Genomic DNA, 26198 nt, shown 5'->3' with positions numbered 1-26198 from the left:
AATTTGTTTTTCATTACTTTTTAAAGACAAAAATTAATCCCACAAATACAGAGCAACTGGATACAAGCGGTTGCCGGTTGCTTTGGAAAGTTTTTTTTCCTCTTGGACTGATCCTAGTCATGATAATGGTATTCACCATTTTTTGTTTGTTTTCAAATTTAGTTTTGGTAATATCTCAGATGTAGCCTGAAAAAACTCAACTGTTTAGCCCAAAGGTATAATATATATGTGTGTATAACAAAAAAACAAAAACAAAAAAACAATTGTTTACACCAGCCTGAGTGAAAAGATGAGGGAAGTAAACATTGTGTTTTTCACCAAAGGTATACAGCGGATAAGGTAAGTCCTCTTTTCAGTGGGCTTACATCACAATAAACAGCGCAAGTTGTGATGTAAAACAGCTGTGGTAGTAAAGTGCTTGTCTGCCCCATTTTGCTTTGTTTGGCTGGTTATGAGTGGATTAAATATACATTTTTTAAAAATCTCCAGCATAGATCAATTAGTTTAAAGTCAATTTTCTTCGCAACTAGTCCTTTTCACAGCTTACTGATTGCCACAGCCAGTGTTAAATCCACTCTGAAAAATGGGACCTCAGAGCACCAGTTTAAAAGTAAAACTATTCTTCATTCCTAAGGGCAACTAACTGTTGCTTTTTACTTAATTTTTGCACAACCTCATTTAATTGTAAAGCATCTTTTGAATACAAAAAAATATATAAAGCTTGCTGAGTTAAAATTATAGTTTTCTTGTATCATGTTGGAAACTGTGCTCTTTTGATTTAAGCATGTCAGCTGAGTTATTTATTATTAGTTTTAAAAGTGTGTGTGGGAAGAGGTCAGTGGACAGTAAGAGTGAGGTGATTCTTGATGTAAAGTTATTTGGGGGTCTTTTAAATATGGAATTTCTAACGTTTTTGATTTTAAACTTCCTGGTGCCATTGCTTAGAAGTGCTTTGCATTACTTATTTACTTAATTTTGCCATAGTAATCTGGAATCATCCCCAACTGGAAGGTCAACCAAGGTGGTTAGTTGGGCTTAAACTGGGAGAGGTAGGTTTGATTGTAAGCTGTGAGAATGGCTTGTGTTTGGTTCACTGTAGCTTTCTGGTCTCTGCACTCCAAGGCAAGATCTCTAACCACCCAAACCCAATGTGTAAAGAGAGTTGTTGACTTAGCTTTGCATCTTACCTTGATCATGTGTTCCTGTTGCAGGGAGAACAGATCCCATTCCAATTGTTGTCAAGTATGATGTCATGGGTATGGGTCGCATGGAAATGGAGGTAAATTGATCTCATTAGTTCACTTGTTTTATGGGGTATTTCAAATTATACCAACTCCAAATTCAGATGCCAATGCCAGAATACATTTTTTTAGATAGAATGTGGTTTTAATATTTTTGAGGGGAAATTTAAAAATATATTTTATGTTCTCATTTAGTGCTGCCTTTGAGGCAGGTAGGTGGCAAATAATGCCCCTCTTTTGGGGGCATAAAGAAGTTGAGAGGCTTCCCCAGGGTTGCGCCACAAGGCAAGATCAGACTTAAACCCTGACCCTGGTGCTCATTTTAGTAGGCAGTGCTGTTCAACTCTTAAAATATTTGCTATGGTAGAAGCTCTGTCCCTATAGAGCTGTGTACAGCTGTCATCTGTGATACCTTCTTTTCATTGCCTAAAATATTTTTCTCCATTTACTCCTAATTCTTTGGCATTGAACATTGAAGTAAAGTCTGTTATCAACAAATGATGCCTGTTGGGAACAACCAGCAGGAAAGGATTAATGAACTATTTTTCATGCTATTTTCTCTGTGGGGTGACAAGAAAGCAAGAGGTAGTTGAGCAAAATATAAAGTTTCTTATTTTCATACAACATTGTAGTTCTGCAAATGACTTTTTTGTAGCTAATTGGGGATACTTTAGGAAATAAGACATTGCATCTGTTTTTCTTAAGCTTGATTATGCCGAAGATGCTACCGAACGGCGCCGTGTCCTAGAAGTGGAAAAAGAAGACACGGAAGAACTGAGACAGAAGTACAAGGTACTTAATTGAAGGCATTTCGTATATGTGGGGTGCTCACACTGAGATACTCATTTTGGTGGAAACAATCTTTGTTGACTACAACATTTGTTTGGCATTTGATGGTGATTAGTAGTTGACCTCAGGTTTCTGTTAACTTCCTTATTTATTGCTTCTGTAAAAACTATAGAGATAATAATACCCACTTTGTAAGTCTGTTAGAAGAGTGCATTAGTGTTTGAAAACACAGTGTCTGGTACACATTAGGTAGCAGTAGCAGTAGAAATTGGTAGTAGTCCTTTGAGAGCTTGATACCTATTGATAAGCCTTCTCTTTTTTTAATGAATGAGATGTTTTAAGAATAACAAACAATTGAGAACTTCAGCATCTAACCTTTTAAGCTGATAGTTTCAGAAATCTGCAGCTTAGAAAATGTTACAAGTTAGCTTTCAAAGACTGACCAGGAAACATGCCTTTCAGGATGTCATAGCATGCCCAGTTTCTACCATAAAATAGGTAATAAACAGGCTTACTTAAGACTACTGTATAGAAACTGATTTTGGTCATGAATACTTAAGGTAAGAAGAGAGAAAAGAAATTTTTTTTAATCTATTCTACCATAAAAATACATATAAAGCAAAACCTGACAGCTACAAAGAGAAATGTCTATAGCCACCACAGTAATGGGAGATTTTAATATACCTCTCTCAGTAATTGAGAGAAGTAAAGGGAAAAAATTGGCAAGGATGTTTGGAAGATTTGAACAAAATAATTAACAAAATGATTTACCAAATCATTTTCAAAATAACAAATTTCAAATAATTATGAAACATTTATTTAAACAAATTTTTTTTACCATATTCTGTGTCATAAACAAAATAACAAATTTCAAATAACTGAAATCAAGCTATCAAGCCATAAAAGCTGTCCAATTTAAAAAAAAAGGTAATAGAAAAACTTATGTTTCAAAATTAAAATACATATTTTTGCATAACCGATCAGTAAAAGAAGAAATAACAGTGGTAATTGGAAAATATTTTGGACTGAAAGATAAAAATACTACATATCAAAACTTGTAGGATAAGCTAAAGCAATATGATATTTGATAGCAAGTACAAGTCCTTAAATGCTTATCTTAGGAAAAAAGATAGGCAGGAAATAAATAAAGTAAATATTCCTTTCGGGAAGTTAGCAAACGAATAGCAAAATAAGCCCAAAGGATGGAAAAGAAAAGAAATAATGAAGATAAGATAAAGATAAGAAGAGAAAAGAATGAAACCGAAAACAAACATACAATAAATCCAAAAGTTAGTTTTTTGATGTGATATTAAGAGGGAAAAGAACCTTGAAAAACCAATATCAATAATGAAAAAAGAGGATATCGTTGCAGATTCAGCAGGCACTAAAAGATAAAACTATTGTGAATAACTTTATGCCACTGAATGCAAAGATAAGTTTAAATGGACAAATTCCTAAAAATAGACTTGAAGAGAAATAGGAAACTTCATGGTCCTATAATGTATATTATATAAATTGAATCTGTAGTGAAAATTCTTTCCATATAGCCCAGATAACTTCACTAGTGAGTTCTATCAAAATTCATAAAAGAAATAACTTCAGTTGTAACCAACAATTGCTGATCTTCCAGAGAATTGAAAATGAAGAAAAACTCTCAGCTCATTTAATGAGAAACTGGTACCACCTTGATGCTAAATTCTGAAAAGGACAGTATGAGAATAGTTATATGACACTCTGATTTATAAAACAGTGCAAATTTTAAAACACCAGAACTAATTTAGGATATATCATAACCAGATTATCCCAGCAATGCAAAATTGATTTAATGTTAGAAATCAATTTATATAGTCAATCACATTAAGTGATTAAAGTGAAAAAAATCATCTCAATAGATGCAGTATACAAACGAAAGCATTATATAAAATTCAGCATTCATACATGATGAACAGTCTTGTCTAACTCGATAAAGAAAGGACCTTTTTATTAAAAAAAAAAAAAAAAAAGACCTTTTTAAACCAGATGGAATGCCTACAAAAAGGATGAGACATCATACTTACTATTGAAGAATTGAAATCTTTCCTTTTGAGATGGGGAAACCTAACAAGGATGCCTGCTGTCATTGTTTCTATTAAATATTGTGCTGGATGTCCTAAGCAGCACAATAAGGCAGACAGGCAGAAACAAATAAACAAAGATTTAAGAGATGAAGGGGAGAAACAAAACTCTTTTGTTTACATGTGTGATTATTTCATAGATATCCAAAGGAATTTACAGATGAATTACACAAATAACAGAGTTTAGCAGGATGCAATATCATGAATTTAAATCAGCATATCTCTATATCAACAACAAAGAGAAAATGGAAATAATAAAAATGTCACCAATTGTAATAGCAAAAAAAAAATGTACGAAGCATCTGGGAATAGATCTAATGAGTTACAAGAGACTTAAGGCAAAAATTCTAAGGCGTTATTTAGAAGTATTAAAGAACAATGAATAAAAAATGAGATTTTTTTTAATGATCATGAATTAGAAGACTCAGTATTGTAAAGATATCTATTTTCCCCCAACTTTCTATACATCCAAATCAAGCAGATCAAAACCCAACAAGATTTTGTATGAAATTTAATAGCTGATTCCAAAATTTATATGGAAGTGTGAAGGGCCAAGAATAGTCAAAGCAGTCCTTAAAATACAAGATTGAACATCATGGTACTTCAGACATGTGATATTGGCATGAGGATAGACCAATGGAACAGAAAAGAGAGCCCAGACACAAACTCTTACATTTTTGACCACTTGATAAGACAAAGATGGTATTGCAGTGAGGGGAGAATGAACTTTTCAGTAAAATGTTCTGAGAAAATTGGTTATCCATATGGAAAATAGATTTGAACTTTATACCCCAATACCATGCAATAATCAGTTGCAGTTGCAGATGTAATAAAGATTTAAATGTAAAAGGAAAAAACTAGAGAAGACAGTATAGGGGATCTTTTCTTCTAGCTTTACCTAACATCATTTACTTATTTTTTATTTCAGTGGTATAATGAAAATTATTGAGCATACAGAAAAATTGAAATAACTATATAATGAATACCCATATACCACCTGTGTTCTACAGTTAACATTTATAAGTATTGTTTTATTATATGTCAGCTTTATCAAGAGTCAGTGCTTTTTTTTTTTAGTTCTTAAAATATCTCTGATTCTTTTTCCAAAAAATTACCATTTTTTGTTTTTTAATAATGCCCTAGTTTTGCCTTTTGGTTACTATTTCTGATTTTTTTTAAACATTCTTAATGTTCTTATTTTATCATTTCTTTGAAATCTTCTGTTATCTATAATACTTGTTAAGTGTTTTTATAGTTTGCTGCTTCTCCTGACTTTCTCACAGTGATTTGTTTCCTTGTGTTGTTTGCAGTTTTGATTGTCATCTCATCCTCTGTGGACATTTCTCATATCCTGGATTTTAGAGGAGTCCATATGTGCCTTTGCTAGAGCCTTGGGTCTTTAACTGAAGACCTCAGTTCATATGGACTAGTTTTAAAATGTTAATATGTAAAACTAAGGGTTCCTGCTATGAGTGACAGGTGTAAATTCTTTAGGTCCACCAATGACTCTGGTCCGAAATTTCAGCCTTCTATACATCACCTTTTTCCATTTATACTTCGGTAGATGGCGAGTTTCTTGATGCATTCAAAGGACAGCAGATGATGATACAGTGCAGTTTTTCTAGTCCTCGTTTCAAGGATGGGGACAACTGTTCATATCTCTGAGCTTTTCACAGAGAGAGCTTAGTTAGCATTCTACCATCAAGTTCCTCAGGCCTCACCTTCAGGTCCTTAGGGATTGCCCTGTCTTGTTGAGCTCAGCTGTATATTAAATTTTCTGTGTTTTATTTTATACAGAATTAAAATATGGTGAAATCTCTCTCTTCCTTCTCTTCCTTTTTTCTTTTTCTATTGTCTTTTCCCTACCCCTTTCTTTGTGTACTCTTCAACCCACTTTTTACTGAACCAGTTTATTTAAGGCTGCAGGACACCTTTATTTGCTAAATCCAATAGACCTTTTAAAATTCTTATTTTATTATTTTAAAAAATTTTTATCGATGTATAGTTGATTTACAGTATTATGTTAGTTTCTGGTATACAGCAAAGTGATTCAATTATATATGTGTATATTCATTTTCATAGTCTTTTCCATTATCATTTGTTACAGGATATTGAATATAGTTCCCTGTGCTATAAAGTAGGACTTCGTTGTTTATCTATTTTATATATAACAGTTTGTGTCTGCTAATTTATCCCAAACTCCTAATTTATTCTTCCGCCACCCCTTTTCCCTTTTGGTAACCATAAGTTTGATTTCTATGTCTGTCAGTCTATTTCAATTTTATAAATATGTTCATTTGTGTCATATTTTAGATTCATTGTATAAGTGATATCATATGGTATTTGTCTTCCTGATCTATAGTATGATAATCTCTAGGTCCATCCATGTTGCTGTAAATGGCATCATTTCATCTTTTTTATGGCTGAATAATACTCCATTGTAGATATATACCACATCTTCTTTATCCAGTCATCTGTTGATGCACATTTAGGTTGCTTACATGTTTTGGCTATTGTTAATAGTGCTGCTATGAACATTGGGATACAAGTATCTTTTTGAATTAAAGTTTTCTCCAGATATTTGCCTAGAAGTGGGATTGCTGGATCATAAAGCACTCTATATAACATCTTGTTTTATTCTGTATTTTGTTTCTTGGCATCATTCAATACAATTGACAACTCTTTTCTCTTTAAAACAATTTCTTTTCTCTTGCTTTTGAAGATATTATGCTTTCCTGGATTTCTCCCTTCTTACCTCTCTTGCTGCTTCTATATAGATTCTTTTGTTGACTCCTCTTCTGCTTGAACTTTAAATGCTAGAGTTCTTTGGTTTCAGACCTGTACCCTCTTTCTGTCTAAATAGTGTTCTTAAACATGGAATGGTCATGCCACTGTGATTAGAAATCTTTCACATTGTTGTGTTTTATCCTTTGGGTCTTAGCTTAAATATTGCCTCACTGGAAACCTTTTCTAACCACCTTATTTATCTGTTTAGTCATTTTACAGTGTTGTGTCAGTTTCTGGTGTACAGCATGTTTCAGCCAACCACCCAATTTAAATAAATCCTTCACTCTGCCTTATTCTCTTGCAGTTTTCTCTTTGATAATAAGAAAAAGGACACATTGTCTAATTCAAGGCTATGAAAAGTAACATGTTTCCTTCTAAGAATTTTATGGTTTTAGCTCTTGTATTTAGGTCTTTTGATATACTTTGAATTAATTTTTATATGTCATATTTGGTAGGGCGTTCAAATTCATTTTTTTAAATTGAAGTATAGTCAGTTTACAATGTTTTGTTAATTTCTGGTATACAGCATAGTGATACAGTTATATATATTTTTTTCTCATCTTCTTTTTCATTATAAGCTGTTATAAGTTACCCTGTGCTATACAGTTGGACCTTGTTGTTTATCCAAATTCATTCTTTTTGCATGTGGCTACCCAGTTGGCCCAGCACCATTTGTTGAAAAGACTGTTCTTCTCCATTGAATGGTATTGGCATCTCATCGAAAATAAATTGATCATATATATGGGTTTTTTTCTCTCAGTTGTAGTCCATTGATCTATATGTCTGCCCCTGTGCCAGTAACATACTGTCTTGATTACTGTTGCTTTGAAGCAAGTTTTGCAGTTGAGAAGTGTGAGCCCTTCTACATTATCCATTTTTGGGATTATTTTGGCTATTCTTAGTCCCTTGCAATTCTGTGTGAATTTTATTTTTTATTTTATTTTTTTTTATTTTAGAGGGGAGAGGTAATTGGGTTTATTTATTTTCGAAGGAGATACTGGGGATTGAACCCAGGACCTCATGTATGTTAAGCATGTGCTCTGCCATTTGAGCTATACCCTTCCCCCTCTGTGAATTTTAGAATCAGCTTGTCAGTTTTACAAAGAAGTCAGCTGGGATTCTGATAAGGACTATGTTGAATGTAGATCAGTTTGGGGTGTATTGCTGTCTTAACAATGTTAATAAGTTTTCCAGTCCATGAACATAGGATTTTTTTCCATTTATTTAGATCTTCTTAAATTTCTTTCAGTAATGTTTTTATTAAGTGCTGTTTCTTTTGTTAAATTTAATTCTAAGTATTCTTTTTTTTAATGCTACTGTGATTTTTGTGTATTAATCTTGTATACTGTGACTTTGCTGAACTCATTTAGCAGCTTGAATAGTTTTCTTGTGTATTCTTTAGGGTTTATTTCATGAATAAAGATTGTCTTCTTCCTTTCCCATTTGGGTCCCTTTTTTTTTTTTTTAACACATTTAATTGCCCTGCCTAGAACTTCCAGTATAATGTTGAGAAGTGACAAGAGAGCAGATATCTCTGTCTTAGGGGAGAAGACATCTCTGTTCTGATTTATTGGGGCAAGCTTTCAGTCTAACAACTTTTAGGTATAATGTTAGCTGGGGGTTTTCCGTAAATACTCTTATCAGATTGTGGAAGTTACCCTCTCTTAATAGTTTGTTGAGTATTTTTCTCATGAAAAGGTGTTACATTTTGTCAAGTGCTTTCTTTGCAACTATTGAAAAAAAATCATGTGAGGTTCCCTCCTATTAATGTGGTGTATTATATAGATTCATTTTTATATGTTGAACCAACTTTGCATTCCTGAGGTAAATCCTACTTGATCATGGTATATAATCCTTTTAATATGCTGCTGGATTTGGTTTGCTATCAATTTATTGAAGATTTCTGCGTCTATATTCGTAAGAGATGTTAGTCTGTAGTTTTCTTCTGATATCTTTGTATCAGGGTAATACTGATCTCATAGAATGAATTAGAAAGTGTTACTACCTTTAAAATTTCCCCTTCCTTTTAAAAATGCATTAAATGTGTTTCATATCCCTAAGCATGTATTGTTTAATGTTAACATGTTTTTGAATTTTGTATAAATGGAATAATATATTTCCTGGTATACGTATATAAGACATTATCCAGGATATGGTTTTTATTTGTTTTTTATTATCTTATTGTTTTAAAGTAAAATTAAACCTGTATGTTTTGCCTAAGCATTACTTCAGCTGTAGCCGTTATATATTAATACATAATGTTGTTATTATTTTCTCCCTAGAAATTCTAGTTTCAGATTTATAGAAAGACCTTTTAAAAATGTTAACTTCTAGTTTCATTGTACTGTGTTCATATATTGTTGCATACATTATTTCCTCTTTTTGGAATTTATTATGGTCTCCTCTATAGGGTCTTTTTGGCTGAATGTTTTATGACTACTTTTTAAAAAGGTATATGCCCTATTTTCAGGCACACCTTATCAGAATATCCTTAAGGTGTTCTGTTTCTTTGTTTATTTTTATCTCTTTGACCTATAATGAAATGAGAGATGATTTGAGTCTCCTTACTTTAGTATAGTATGTTCATCTATTTTCCTTTAATCTCCACTAATTTCTGCTTTATGAATGTTGCTGCTAGGTTGTGGTAGATATTAAAATTTTTGGATACCATGAGTTGCCCTCATTTACATTATAAGTACTTTTCTTTATCTATTATAAGTACCACTGACTTCTGGAATTGAATATAATACAGAAGAAGTCAAAGGCTGGGCTGATTTCTTTCTTTGATTGTTTTGCCTAACTGCTCTAAGGAGTCTTTACCTTTAAGAGTCAGTAACTTTACTACAGTACTGACTGTGACTACTGTTTTGGGACCATTTTCATTGGCACACAGTATGCCATTTCAACCTGTAGATCAAGGAATGTAATTCTTTTGGCCTGTATATATGAAGGGATTTGTATATTTGAAGTAATGTTTCCCTGTTGCTCTAGTCCAGGTTCTTCCCTCTGCTCCTTCTAGGTCTCAAAAGTTCTTGATGAGTGCAAGAGATGTAGGTATATCACTTCAAATGAGTCCTTTACTTGAAGTATGTTTTTGCTATCGTTTTCTGAAATCTGCTACCACTGACCTTTTTTCACTGCTCACTGGCCTTGTATGGCTTCTACAGCATTTCTCCTCACAAAGCTTCTGTAAGGAGTTTAATTTCTCTTATCCATTTTTTTTTCCTTCTCCACATCATGTCACCATTTTCCTTTTGTATCATATCCAAGAAGAAAAGATTTTTCATATGCTGCCACGTGCATACCAGAAATCCTAATGTTGTTTTTTGTTGTTGATATACAGAAATATTTTGGGTTTTTTTTTTTAATGTATCCAGCAACCTTTCATTACTAGTATTGATAAGAATTTATTATCTGAAGAATCTGTTGGATTTCCTATGTCTTTTCTGCAAATAAGGACATTTCAGTGTCATTCTTTCCAGTTCTTGTACCTTTCCTCCCTCTCTTTCTTCCTTCCTCCCTCTTCCTCCGTTCTCTCTCCCCTTCCCTCCTCTTTCCCTTCAGTATTATCATTTCAGCTACATCTCAGGAGTTGAGATGTGTCATTTTTATCTCTCAGTTTAAAATATTTTCTAGTTTATTATGATTTCGTCTTTTTTTGGCAGGGAGGTAAGTAGTTTTTTTTTTTGTAATTACTTAATTTATTTATTTATTTTAATGGAGGTAGTGGGGATTGTACCTAGGACCTTGTGCATTCTAAGCATGTACTCTACCACTCTTCCCTCTCCCCCCATGATTTCTTCTTTAACTATTAAGTTTTTTTAAAAGTGATTCTTGATTTCTAAACATGTGACTGTTTTTCCCCTAATGATTATATTACTGATTTCTAATTTAATTGTAATACAGCGAATAATATCAGTTGTTTGAAATAGAATAAGGTGGTCAGTCTTCTTAAATACTCTGTTTACTTGAGAAGAATATATATCCTTCAGTTGTTGGGTGCAGTTTTCCACGTATTCTGTTTGTTTGAGATTGTTAATTGTTTTGATTGAATCAACTATATTCTTACAAAATTCTTTTTGCTTGCTTAAACTCAGTTACTGAGAGGAATGTTAATCTTCCACTGATGTATTTTTCCATTTCTTCTTACAGTTTTGACATTTTTTAATCTATATTTTGAAGCTACATACAACTTTATAATTATTAGTAGATTGAGCCTGTAATTATGAAGTGATACTTTTGCCTTAAAGTTTCTTTTGTCTGATACTCAATTTTAATAGCTTTATTTTGGGTAGTGTATTTTCTTTTCTCTTCTTTCTTTCTTTTTTATTTTTGACATGAATTTTATTTTAAGTTAGTGTATTTTCTGATACATCCTTTTCCATCTTTTTTCTTTTCGTTTTTTATAATCAACATTTAATCAGATTGTTTGTGGGTGTTTTATCTAGTCTTCCAGTCTCTCTTTTCCCCAGACTCTCTTAATTGGAATATTTAATCTAAATATAGGTAATGTCATTTCCAATATATTTAGACATAAATCGGTTATCTTATTTTGTCCTTTTTGTCCCCCCTTCTTTATTTCTGCATTCTTTTGTATTGATTATTTTTATCCTTCTTTTTTCCTCTCCATTAAACTGGGAATAATACACTACTATTTTAGTAGTTACCCTAGAAATTACAGTGTACATACTTATTATATTTTACTTTACCTTCCTCATAGATAATATAACATCTTAGACTATTTTAATTCCATTTTAACTCTCTTCTGTCTTGCAGTAATAATAAGTCAATTAAAAAACTGATTATTCCCATTATATCTTCCACATATAACCAAACATAGAAGACAGAACAGATGGTGTAAATGGAATGAGTTCGTTTTGGAGCGTCTGAAATTTATGGTGCTTAATATGCATCCAGTAAAAATAACCAACAAAATAATTCACCTGTGGAATTTAAGGGGAAATTGCTCTGAGCAAGAAGTATAGGTTTGAGAGATGTCTAGCATATTGATGATTTTAAGATCACAGGAATGGATTCAGTCACCCAGAAAGAAAGGAAAAATACAATGTCAGAGATGAAGGATTCTTTCAGTGAGCCTGTCAACAGACTAGACACAGCGAAAGATAGAATCAGTGTATTTGAAGACAAGTTAATATAAATTATCCAAACAAATTGAAAGAAAAAGTAAAAAAAGAAACAGAACATTAATCCAAGATTAATGGGATATCAGACAGTTTAATACAATATATTAAAGTCCCAGTAGAAGGAGAGATAAATGAGGTGAATTCTAAGAGATAATGACTGAGCATTTTCCAAAATTAATTAAAATTCAGTTGTCAGAATTTTATTTCTATCTTTTTTTTCTTTTTTAGTGGGACATAAAATAATCAATGACATATTAAGAGTAAGTGAAATATATGGTAAAGTGGTCTCAGGCAAATAGTGCCCTTAGGAAGAAGCAAATTCAAACTTCTCTAGAGCAACTTAGGCTTCAGAGAACTCCTAGATAAAGTTCCCCAAAACAGGAGATCATAGTCATATCACAAATCCAACTGAGAAACTAAACACTATGGACTAGAGTTAGGAGAGGGGAAAAAAGAGCAAAATCAGACTCCTTAAGACTTAAGATATTGGAATTGTCAGCTCCAATTACAGCATATAAAACAAGCATATTTAATATGTTTAAGAATAAAGAGGGATTGAGATGCTGAGTAAAAGGCAAGAGACTATCTTAAAAACTCAGAGGATTTAATAGCATTTTACACAGAGTCAAACAGTGAATTGTAACACATCTGAACAAATATCAGAATGCAGTTAGAAGTAGAGAGAGGAAGGGCAAGAAAGAGAGAAACGCAAAATACATGAAAGAGTGTGGGGAGGGCTTTGTGCGAACTCTGTATTTCTGCTCAATTCTGCTGTGAACTTGAAACTGCTCTAAAAAGATAAAGTCTATTAATAAAGTAAAATAAAATCATAGGAAAAAATGTAAGAGAAAAAGAAAATACATGAAAGAGGTTAAGAGTTGAATGATAAAGAATGAGAAGCTCTAATATTTGTCTAGACAGAGTTCCAGAAAGAAAGAAAAAAAGAATAGGGTAGAGGCAATGTTCAAAGAAAAGATCCCAGAATTTGATGAAAGACATAATTCACAGGAAGCCTAATGAATCTCAAACAAGATTTAAAAAGAAACACCAGTTAGAATGGCCATCATTAAAAAGTCTACAAATAATAAATGCTGGAGATGATATGAAGAAAAAGGAACCCTCCTGCAGTGTTGGTGAGAATGTAAATTGGTGCAGCCACAATGGAGAATAGTAGAGAGTTTCCTTTAAAAACTAAAAATAGACTTATGTGATCCTGCAGTCCCACTGCTGGGTATATATATCCAGAGAAAACTCTAATTCAAAAGATCATGCACCTTAGTGTTCATAGCAGCACTATTTACAATAACCAAGACATGGAAGCAGCCTAAATGTCCATCAACAGATAAATGGATACAGAAGATGTGATATTTATCTACAATGGAATATTAGCCAAAAAAAGGAATGAAATAATGCCATTTGCAGTAACATGGATGGACCTAGAGATTATCATATTAAGTGAAGTAAATCAGACAAAGAAAAATATATAACACTTATATGTGGGATTTAAAATATAAAAAATGAACTTATTTATGAAACCCGAAACAGACTGACAGACATAGAAAACAAACTTAAGATTACCAAAGGGGAAAGGGGGGATGGGGGTGGGGGGGTGGATGGGCATAAGGTAGGAGTTTGGGATTAACATATACACTTTACTATATATGAAATAAACAACAAGGATCTCCTGTATAGCACAGGGAACTATATATTCAGTATCTTATAATAACCTATAATGGGAAAGAATCGGAAAAAGAATATATATGTGTGTAACTGAATCACTTTGCTGTACACCTGAAACTAATACAACATTGTAAATTAACTGTCTTCAGTTTTTTTAAATGGTTAGAAAAAGATTAAGAAGTCTATATGTAGATACATCATGGTAAAATTGTACCATGCCAAAGAAGAAGACAGTTTTTAAAGAACAGTTACAGTAACAAGGAAATTTGAATACAACGTGGATTCTGTTACAGTCTAATGGAATGTTGAATGTGCTTAGAGCAAACAACTGTTAACCTAGAATTGGACACCCAGCAAAAATATCTTTAAGAATAAAGATGAAAATAGATAAATTTTCAGATTAAAAAATTAGTTTGCCACCAAAAGACTCTTCTAAAAGAAATTTCAAAGAAAGTACTTCAGGAGAAAGGAACATGATTCCCATTGAAAGACTTGAGAAAACAATAAGGAATCTCTTACAATCAATACTTAATTGGATTGTGTTTTTTTCTTTAATCCACTCTTCTGGTATCTTTTTTTTAGAAGAGTTAATCTTCCAAATGTATATAAACATTTAAAAAATTACAGAATTAAACAAAAACCAAGATATAATTAAAATATGCTTCTACAGCCACCATTGCTAGAAGATGGGATTCCATTTGGCATCTACTTCTTTATACTGCTCACTTTTGAAAAGTTTCACGCAGATGAATTTGACAGGAAGAGCGTAGATCATATGTCTGCACCCTAGTTTTAAGAGGGATTGGGAAGGTGAGCTTTCTGACTTCTTTCTGGGAAACCGATACTGATAAGGGAGAATATCCACAAGTTGCTCAATAACCAGACAACATGAAATTGCCCAGGATGCTGAGAGAAAGCTGTTAAGAAGAATTGAATAGGGTAAAAATCATAATATGCTATATATTCACTTTTCAATTTTAACACATTTAACCACACTAGTTAAATACTGGCATTCCACAAAATAAAGCAACCTTTTCTTGCTTATTGATTAAGTAGTTCATGTGAGAAATATAGAGAGGTGATAGATGCTGCTTTGAAAATGTATCCAAAAAAATACAAAACTGAATAAAAGGCTGATTTTAGAGCCTTTGAAATGAGATTTATCTTTAAGTCTGTTAGATAGAAGGAGTTACTCATTATGAGAGTAATGCATCTACCCTGCTCTAAAAGGCTAGCAAACAGTCATTTATCATTTATCATTCTTTTCCCCTTCTTATTCTTCTTTGCTACCTTACAACAAATGAATATATTCAACTTCTTTGAGATGTCTTTTGATGTCTAGTTTTTAAGTGAAACTGCTGAGGCCAGTTGGACCACCTCTTTGGGTCAGTCCCACACTTTTGAAACAAAACCTCATTAAGACTAATGGGTAGTGACTGACAAAGGTTTAATTTCCAGAATATATAAACAACTCATACAACTTAATAACCAAAAAAAAAAAGACCCAAATCAAAAATTGGCAGAAGACCTAAACAAGCAATTCTCCATTGAAGACATAGAAAAGGCCAATAGGCACATGGAAAAAATGCTCAATATTGCTAATTATCAGAGAAATGCAAATCAAAACTACAATGAGGTATCACCTTACACCAGTCAGAATGGTCATCATTAAAAAGTCCACAAACGGTAAGTGCTGGAGAGGGTATGGAGAAAAGGGAACCCTCCTATACTGCTGGTGGGAATGTAGTTTGGTACAGCCAATATGGAAAACAGTATGGAGATTCCTCAAAAAACTAAAAATAGACTTAGCATATGATCCAGCAATCCCACTTTTGGGCATATATCCAGAGGGAACTCTAATTCAAAAAGATACATGCACCCCAATGTTCATAGCAACACTATTTACAATAGCCAAGACACGGAAGCAACCTAAATGTCCATCAACAGATGACTGGATAAAGAAGCTGTGGTATATTTATACAATGGAATACTACTCAGTCATAAAAAGAATAAAACAGTGCAGTTTGCAGCAACATGGATGGACCTACAGATCATCATTCTAAGTGAAGTAAGCCAGAAAGAAAAATACCATAGAATATCACTCATGTGGAATCCAAAAAAAAAAGAAAAATAGAAGACACTAATGAACTCATCTACAAAACAGAAACAGACTCACAGACATAGTAAACAATCTTATGGTTACTCGGGGAAAGTGAGTAAGAAGGGATAAATTTGGGAGTTTCAGATTTGCAAATGTTAGCTAATATATATAAAAATAGATTAAAATGTTTTCTGTATAGCACAGGGAACTATATTCAATATTTTGTAATAACCTTTAATTAAAAAGAATATGAAAATAAATATATATGTGTATATGCATACTGTATACCAGAAATTGACACATCATAACTGACTACTTCAATTTAAAAATAAGAACTAATGGATAACCAACATATCTGTGTTGGCTTTTCAAAATTAGCAGTGCAGCTTATTTGGAGAATAATCTTGTTTAATTCCGTAGCTGACCATAGTCTAAAGTAATGCTTTTTGCCATAAAGTCTAAGAAGTTGAATGTTCATAGTTATTCCAACTTCTTTTGGTTAGTATTTGCCTGGTATATCTTTTTCTATCCTTTAGGAGTATCTCAGACAGCATGTAATTGGATTTTGTTTTTCTGACAGTATTTTAGTACATTTACATTTATTGTGACTACTTATAAATCTGTTTTATACCATCTTTTTACTTTCTGTTTTCCTGACTTCTCTTTTATTGTCCTGTTTTACCTTTATAAAGTTGAAGTTTTCTTAGTTTTTCCCCCTTTACTACTTCTAGTCTAATAATAACTGTTGGAATTTTAGTAAAAAATTATGCTTAATTTAACAAAGTCTGAAGTTAACTCCGTCTCAATCGGTAGGATTCCTGTTATACATGGCTATGTCAGCTAACATTTTGTTTTTATCCCTTTTCCATTCTGCAAACTGGGTGCTGTTGTTACTGTTATTATTCATCTGTATATTTATTAATTTCATTGCTTACCATTTACTTTTGGAATTTCAGACCTTTTTTCTAGCATCATTTTCCTTCTTCCCTAAGGTACATCCTTAAAACAATGACTTTCAAGGCTGCAGTAAGAAATATGTTTAATATTACAGACACACAAACACAATTGAAACAAAAGTTTTACAAGACAATATTTACTCTTGTTATGTAAAATACTGTATTTTTCTATTCTTTTTTTCTTTTCTATGTCTGTTACAGTCTACTAAATCAGTATGATCCTAGTGGGTTGAAATGTATGAATTCAAAAATACTGCTTTAGGAAGGTCCTTTTTTAATTAATCTGTTAGTGGTAAATGCTCTTTTTATCTGGAAATGCCTTAATTCCATCATTTCTGAAAAATATTTTCATTTGGTATACAAGTAAAAATGTGTTTTCCCTCAGCACACTGAAGCACACTATCTTCTGTCTTTTGTTGTTGCTTTTGAATCTACTGTCAGTCTGATTGTGGATGATTTAATTTTTCTAAGTAGTTTTATGATTTCATTGTCTTTGGTCCCATAACTTATAATTTCATTAGAGTGTATCTAGGTACTTATTTTTATTTAGCCTATGTGGTATACTTTGTGCTTCCTGTTCCTGTGGAGTCATATCTTTCATCAGTTTGGAAAATTTCTCAGCCGTTATGTCAACTGAGATGTAATTCACTAACCATAAAATTCACCCTTTTAAAGTGCACAGTTCAGTGGATTTTATTACATTCCACAAGGTCATGCAACCATTGTTACAATCTAATCCCAGAACATTTTCATTACCCTGCTACATCTTTTTTGAGCTGTATCTAGCCTGTTTTTAAACAATTCCCCAAGTAGTTGAGAAATACTTTTTTTTGTTTTTTACAGTTAGATTTTTCTTTGTAAAAATCTCATTTGATTCTTTCTGTAGTCTGCATAGGTTTTTGTTTTTGTTTCTTTAATAGTGTTTTATGTTTGTTCATTTTTTGTAATTCCATTTTGTATTTTAAACATTTTATAGTTACTTTATATTCTGTAGCAGACTATTCCAATATCAGATTGGGGGAGCCTAAGTCTGTTGCTTATTTTTTTACTCTCACTTGTGATAGATTTATTTCCTTTTGTGTATATAGCGGTCTTTGATTGTAACTCATATTTTGTTGATCCTAATCTAGGAAAAATTTAGGACCAAAATTGAGAATGCTTTCTGAGAATATTCTTTATTCCCTCTGCTGAGACTCAGAGATCCTGGGATCTCTCCAGCCCACTTCCAGGTTCTTTTCCTTTTTTAATGAGGTTTCTCAGGTTTAGCTCTCCCACCTTGCTGGAACCCCAAGCTCCAGTGTCACCCACATGTCCTGAGAAGGACCCTTGCCCATTGCAGCTTTGGTTTCAATTTCAGATCATAGCTGATTTTTTTGCTTTGTTTTCTTCTATTGTTCCTCTTGAGGATATAGTTTTATTTGTATGGTTTCTGCAATGCAGTAAAAATTATGTTTTATGTATCTGGTTGTTTGGGGTTTTTTTTAGCCAAGGATAAGAAGGTGTAGGAAATGCCACAGTATCTAGTCTACCATACTGCCAAAAGAGAAAGTAAAATTAAACTTTTTGAACATTTTGGCTATTTAGGGTCTTTTGTGTTGCTGTATAAATTTCAAAATTATCTGTTCCAGTTTTGTGAAAAATGCCATTGATAATCTGATAGAGATTGCATTGAATCTGTAAATTGCCTTGGGTAGTATGGTCATTTAAAAAATATTAATTTGAAGAATTGTTAGCATAACTTCACACTAAATACCCCACCAAATTGCTACTTGTGCTCTTCCTGGCACCGCTAAATGTTATGAAGAGACCTCTTCCTCTCTTCAGGTAAGGCTATTTTTTATAACATTCACTTAAAATTCTATAAAGTTCATTTTTTATTTTATTTTGTGGTTCTTACAGGATTATGTTGACAAAGAGAAGGCAATTGCCAAAGCGTTGGAAGACCTCAGAGCAAACTTTTACTGTGAACTCTGTGATAAGCAATATCAGAAACATCAGGAATTTGACAACCATATCAACTCCTATGATCATGCACACAAACAGGTGAGGAATAGTTAATTGCTAACAAGGAAAAAGATACTTTATTTGTTGTTATAACTATTGAATTTTATGAGTGTACCCACAAAAACTTGTTGACTGTGGTTTCTTATATCTGCCTGTCTTTATCTGAGGTCATCTGACTGACTTGATTTTGTTTCAGTGACAAGAAGTCCTGACATAGGCATCACCTTTCCAAGATTTTATGTAGAGTGAAGAATTGTGAGCTTCATAAATCTTGCATAAAGTTTTTGGCTTTGAGTGGTTTCTAAATTTGTGTTTAATTTGATAATTCAGCTGAGGATCACTGGGAGCTTTGTTTTCTTTCCTCCTTTCTGAACTTGTTAAGCTTTGAATGGTTATCTCATACTGTGGTCATTTCATCTTCTGTATCTAAAAGTTCATGCTTCATTGGCTGTATCCTGTCAGTAAGTCATTTTGTTATTCAGTATACTTTGGAAGGCAGATAAATCTTGAGAAGGGAAATAAAATTAGATGCTGTCTTTAACAAAAAAAACTCTGATGCTGCATGTTGAAGAGCTTGCTGAAAATGAATTATACCTTCTTTGCAGTCTTTTTTTCTTTCTTTCTTTCATTGATTTAGAAAAGAAACTTATACATAACTAGTTATGGCATAAAGAAGGTGGCAGTAATCATCTTGGGGGATTTTAGAAGGAGAAAGTGAAACTTGAAATCTATAGAACAATTCTGACTTATTAAAGAATTTTGAGCCATTTGATCTTGGGTGACTTTAGCAGAACTTGTTAGGTCTTTGGGGATACGATAGTCATATGTATTAAACTTATGAGATTGATGAGCATTGGTGGGATGCTGTTATAAGCTGGACCTTTTGAACCAACTTTTTTTTTTAACATTTGCCTCATCTCCTAACCAACCATAAGATTTCAGTGCACATAAAAGGCAGGCTCTGACTAAGTTTTACTCTTACTAGCACAGGAATAGTTTGTAAGCTGGTTGTGGTCTTACAGTTTTTTGCAACAATCTCTTTCACATTTAACCACACCTAACCAATTTAAGATGCTTCCAGTGATAAACTTGTATTGAAGACAGCTTTTTAACTTTGTATACAACTTTGGATATTGTTTTGATATATTGTCGGCTCTGCTCGATTTGAAGAAGAGAAATCTAGAGAGCATATAAATGGACAAGGTATATTGGCAATTACCTTACTGCTTCGAAGAATCATCTGTCATCTGAAAGATGAATGCAGCAGTGAATGTTGCTTATCCAGCAACTTTTCCAGCTTTTTGGTGTATATATAATCCAAATTTTGGGGTTATGATTTTTTGTGGAATTAACAAAGACATCTAAATATGTATTTTGGGGGCTCTTGAGAATTTTTTCAATTAAGAATTGTATATGATAAAAGACTCTAGAAGAAACTTTAGGCACCAAAAGGACATTTAGAAAGGTTACATTTTTAGTTGATGAGAAGTTTCTTGACTTGTCTTTCTTTCAATTAGAGAAAAATAAACCAAAAAATAAAAGGGAAAGTGTGATTCAAACTTGAATCATGCATAGACTTGCTTTTTAAGGGGGAAAAAACTCTCAGAGCAAAACAGATTTATAAATTAAATCTGAGCAAAAATACAGAACTAATAAAACTCACATTGACAACATTAATGTGATAGATGGTAATGTTTTGGTGATAATTCTCTCACCTTGAGAGTAGTAGAAATTGTTAGAGCTGTGGTTCATTTGAATTTGACATGTTTATTCTCCTGTGCACCTTATGTTGACTTGGTTCCCTTACCACTTTCTCAGTTGCAGTGGTTCTCCCCCTGGGGAGATTTTGTCCCACTGGGGGCACCTGGCAATGTCTGGAGACATTTTTGATTATCAAAGCTAGGGAGATGGTACTACTGACAGCTAGTGGGTAGAGACCAAAGGTGCTGTTAAACATCCTACAATTCACAGGAAAGCTTGCAACAAAGAATTGCCTGGCCTAAAATGTCAGTCAGTGGTGCAGAGGTTGAGAAACTATTCTCTTAGCACTACTGTAAAACTTCCAAATAGATATGGAATGATGGTATCATTTGGCCTTTGGTTGGTACAAACAAATCACTCATTTTAAGTCCCCAGTTATGTTGTAAACATTTCTAGTTTTTTCATCCAAATGATCCCACATATTCATTTATTACTCTTTTTTATATTATCATCAAAATGAAAATACAGAGTTAAGGATTTCTTATATTGAACTACTTTATCCCTTAATGTAGAATATATCTACGATCCCTGGTCTGGGAACAAATATTTAGCTGGTATGATTAATAAATGCATGTAAGCGTTATTTCTTCACCTTGATCAAAAAGCCCATCTTAGGTATTAAACAAAGAACAGATATAGTGAGTTTGTTATTTTGTTTGTTTTTTGGTGGAGTGTTCTTTATTTGGTTAAAATGCAGGCTTTTCATCTTTCTTTATGCTGCTCTCAATACATATGGTAGTCATGAAACAGAAGTCTATGAATATATAAACAAAAAAATGCACAGTACTGATTTTTTTTATAGTTCTACTTTTCCCTGCCCTTAGAATTTCTAAGGAGCCATTAAAGATCTTGGTATAACACAGCTAAATAACCCCTAAGAGGAGGTAGGTCCTATTTTTCATACCTCTTTGATGGACATGAACATACCATACAAATGGACCGACCATTTTTCAAATTCATGCTCTAAAATCATAAAGACACCCTGTCTTGTCTTCCAGGAAGGCACACAGGATTATTATGAATCTGAGATAATAGGTAAGTACATTCAACCCTATATTAGTAATCCCTAGTTTGCATCTTTCATCAAATTTTCACCATTAAAATTTTCCAGAGAAATCTATTGTGTTAGTGGTAAACTACTAGTATAGGCAGGATCCTGAACATGCCCTTATCTTTATTAAACACAAATAATCTCTCAAAAAGGAGCTATGTGGTCACCCTCATTTGTGGTGATTTGTTTTTAGTTTTTGGTATTATGTACCTCTCACTATTCACTAGTTTTTCTCACATTTTATAAGATATTTTATGAAGAGAGTCATTAATACACAATTAATAAGACCCAGCTTGATCTTCAAAGATGAAAAACCTAATTAGACATTCTGGCTCGTTTTAGCAGTCCAACCCTCTTTAAGAGTGATAATCTCATACATTTTGAGATCTCCAAGGGTAGGCCTTCCAGTCCTCAAGAGGTAATCCAATCTGTGATTCATTTTTATAAAGTTAGTTCTGATACACCTGAGTGCTCAGTAAACATTAGTTTTCACCTTCTACCTTTGTTGGCTTAGTTATAAATTAAAGTTGACTTTGAAACTAAACATTTTTCCATCTCTACCTCCTTGCCTCTTTAATTATTTTGCATATCTTTTAAAAAACATGTCTGCTAATGGATATGACAATGGTAAACCATTTTATTTAGCTTTTGAAGGTTTATATTTCAAACTCCAAAGAGTATTCTCTTTCTCAGAGTTAAATTTGTGCAACACAGTAATAGTCAATGCCTTATTTTAACACTGGTATGTTTTGCTTTTGCTTTTGCTTTTGCTTTTGCGGTGCCTTGTTACCTACTCAGGATTCTTCTAGTCTTAACTCTCTTTTGTTTGTGCCACTAAGGAGTGCTTCTCAGCAGCCTCTAGTACATAAACTAGAAATCACAGATTGTCCCAGAGATGTACATTTGACCCTTGAATAACACAGAGATTAGGGGTGCTGACCCTCCATAGAGTTGAAAATCTGCGTATAATTTATAGTTGGCCATCCGTATCTGAGGTCCCTCTCTATCCATGGTTCCGTGTCCATGGATTCAACCAACCCCAGATCATGTAGTACTGTAGTAGTTACTATTAGAAAAAATCCACATATCAGTGTATCTGCACAGTTCAAACCTGTGTTATTCAAGGGTCAGCTGTATTTTGTCTGGCCTTTGTGGTGTTAGTTTTTTCTCCTTTAATTTCAGTTGGTTCTCAATTTTGTTTAATGAAGAGATTTTATATAATTCAGGCTTTGGCTTATCTAGAAAAATTGAAATACGTGAAAACATTGGGCTTACATTTCAACATAACAATTGGCTAAAGCTGAATAGTTTCCGTCTCTTTAGAAAGGCGTGTGCTCGTTCTTCAATTGGATATGGCTTCAACTTCATCTTTCTCTTACATCAACCTGTGTGACTCATTACATTACCTGCCAAACCCCTCTAAACATTTGAGTTTGTGACCCAAGCCTATACCTTTCCCTCCTCTCCACTCAGGCTCCCACAGGCTCTGACTGACACTAGGGAAGTAACATACTGAAAAACTGCCGCCTTATTCTTCCTTAATGTTGAGTACAACTTCCTTGCAATTTCAAAACCATCTGTATTATATCCAGTTAACAAAATCTGGTACTGTAAAGCAGCTCTGACTTGTAGAGAGAATAAGTATCTCCATCAGCAGAAAGAATGCTTTCACACTACCTCTTCTTTCTGCTAAAACAGCTTCAGTATGAAAACTCCTGTACTTTTGTATTTTTTTTTTAAAGACTAAAGTCTCATTTAATACCAGGGTCTGTTTCAGCTGTAAAAACTGTGGTGTCCTGAACTTTACAAGTGACTGAAGTAAAACAAAGTAAGTTGCTACACAGCAATTAGTGACTTCTGTATTCTAAATTGTACAGGACAGAATCTGTAACTACGTGATTTAGTTAGCTTTGTCTGAACCGTTACTTTCTGACAGCGTTGCTTACTCTTAGTTGACTAGTTTAGTACCTGGTAATGTGTATTACCAAGGAATAGAAATGTTAGAGTTTTCCTCATTACTCAAAAATAAAATAGGTTCTGAATTGAAATATTTTCTGAGAAATTCTTTGGTGATGGAAGGAATGATCATTTTTGGACTTCACATGGACTTCATTCAAGTTTATAGTAGTCTTGAAGTTTCAAGTAAAACGAAGTTTCACTATTTACTGATTGGATTATTGCCTCTCAAGATATTTTACTGCATTTGATTCTCTGTATGCTTGGCATGTATGGCATCAGGATAATAGTAAGCACATCAAAACCAGCTGAACCTCTGGCAAGCCACTGCAGATTTAAAGAAATGCAAATAGGTTCCTTTCTCAGTGCTACTTTGATATTGGTGGGGGTAAGAAAATAATAAAAAATGCAAAGTGTGAGGAGATTCTAGGGCTAAAATAAGAAGAAAATGACCCTTCTAAGAAGTGAAACCAATAAAATCAGATACCAATGAAGATATTCCATAGCTTCTGTATATTTGGAGTGTTTATAGAATGTTTATCCTTACAAAATCATAAATTGATAATTGTAAAGATGTGAAATAGGTTAGGAAAATCATAAAGTACTTATGAATCTCAAAGCTTAGTAAATGTTGGTTTAAAGAGCACAATTCATTTCTGAAGAGGTTATGCTTTGAGAAGCATAGCAAGTGTGAGAAGAGGAATGCATCTCAGAACTTAAACATATTGTAGTTTTATTTTAATAACCTGTAGTAGAGAGAAGAAAATTTTAGTTTCAGTGGTATTTTGTGCCACTATGGATACTGTTTTATTTGAGACTGTTTTACTTAATAACAATTGACATTATTTGGCCAGTCTTCCAAAAATTGAGCATGTTTTGAGTCTTTTCACCTATTAAATCCTATGTACCCACTACCTCTGCTTTTGTTGAGAATAGGCTCCTTCTTACAACCTAGTTAACCTTGGGAAACTCTGTGTCTGTTTAGGGAAGCTGTCTGCTTTTGTGAGCAGGGGTAACCTGAAACAGACCTTTTGGAAGCTAAGGTTGCTGGTAACCCTGTATTCTCTTGCTATGTATTTCTGACTCTGTTTTACATCTTGGCACACAATCCCAAAATGAATAAAAATGAATCTACCTTATTTGTGTTCTGTGGTTTTCAGCCCCTATACACATTATCACAATGATGGACTGTGGTGGAGATTCTGGGATGAGGCTGTATGTTCTGTTATAGTCTGAAGGATTAAAGCAACCTAAGGAATAATAAGTTTGAGTGACAGTACTGAAAAGAGAGCTCTGAACAAGGATGCTGCTGTGCCATTTGCTTTGGGCCTAGGCAGCTCTTATGAATTATGCTCCTTCAAATTTTACATAGAGGGCAAATCTTTGCCTCCAGATATGATCTAGAGGATTATGTAAATATACTTAAAACTCATTGTCCACAGAACCTTAGTGGTATACCATTAACATCTAATCAGATGGCTAAAATTAAAAAGACACAATAAGTATTGGAGAAGATATGGAGAAATGGGAACTCTCGTACATTGCTATTGGGGTTGTAAAATTGTGCAAGCCAGTCTGGAAAATAGTTTGACAGTTCCTCAAAATGTTATAGAGCTACCATATGACTAGTATATACTAGAGAAATGAAAATACATGTTCACACAAAAATTTGCATAAGATTGTTCATAGCAGCATTATTCATAATAGCTAAAAGGTGGAAACAACCCAAATAACCATCAGATGATGGATAAATAAACAAAATGTGGTATATTTGTACACTGTTATTCAATAAAATGGAATGACTTACTGATAATGATTTACAACATGCATGATTTAAACATGCATGAATCTTGAAAATATGCTGAGTGGAAGAAGCTAGTTACAAAAGACCCTCATGTGATTATAAAATCATATGTGATTTTATATGAAAACTCTAGAATAAACAAATCCATAGAGACTGTAGATTAGGTTTCCAGGGACTGGGAAGAAAGGGGTAATGAGGAGTAAATGCTAATGGGTATGGGTTTTCCTTTGAGGTTAATGGAAATGTTCTAAAATTAGATAGTGGTGATAGTTGCACAACTCTGAGAATATACTTAGCCCACTAAGTTTTACACTTTAAATAGGTGAATTTTATGGTTATATGAATTATATATCTCTAAAATTATTTTTAAAAACTTTATTATCGAATTTAAATTTTAGTGGTAGTGATGGTGACTGTGTATGTGTGTAAAAATTCCTTAAAGCAAGTATACACCTGATGCTATTAAGGCTTTTTGCTGAATATTTGAACACAAAATAAGTGTTACATAATGATTTTATGACAAATTAATTTGTTATTCACCAAATGATATTAAGTCATTGTGTTTCAAAATAATTGGGCACAAATGGTAAGTATTGTTATAAATGACTAATACTGTCACCTAGCCAAAAGAATGTATACTTCTCTTTTTCCCTCTGATTTTTTTCAGTATCTGTAATCAGCATTAGTATTTAGTTTTCTCTGTTACCAAACATTTGGTTTTCTCTGTTACTGAATAAAACTTATTTTCATCACTTACTGATATTCATGTGCTAACAGAATTTAACGTCTTATGTCCAGTAACTTGAATTT

The 26198-nt window shown here is 33.0% G+C and overlaps 1 protein-coding gene across 1 annotated transcript in view; it reads left to right on the top strand.

The window, feature by feature from the left end:
* The window catches only part of GPATCH8 (G-patch domain containing 8), an 82835-nt gene that overhangs the window by 44651 nt on the left and 11986 nt on the right, over positions 1-26198 (top strand). Inside the window, 3 exon segments of the mRNA XM_032457361.1 lie at positions 1212-1279; positions 1947-2033; positions 18712-18855. Coding sequence (XP_032313252.1) covers positions 1212-1279; positions 1947-2033; positions 18712-18855 — 299 coding nt within the window.

Source organism: Camelus ferus, chromosome 16, assembly GCF_009834535.1.
Source record: "Camelus ferus isolate YT-003-E chromosome 16, BCGSAC_Cfer_1.0, whole genome shotgun sequence".
Lineage (NCBI taxonomy): Eukaryota > Metazoa > Chordata > Mammalia > Artiodactyla > Camelidae > Camelus > Camelus ferus.
The sequence above is the reverse complement of the archived record's forward strand: the minus strand, read 5'-3'. Positions and strand labels throughout refer to the sequence as shown.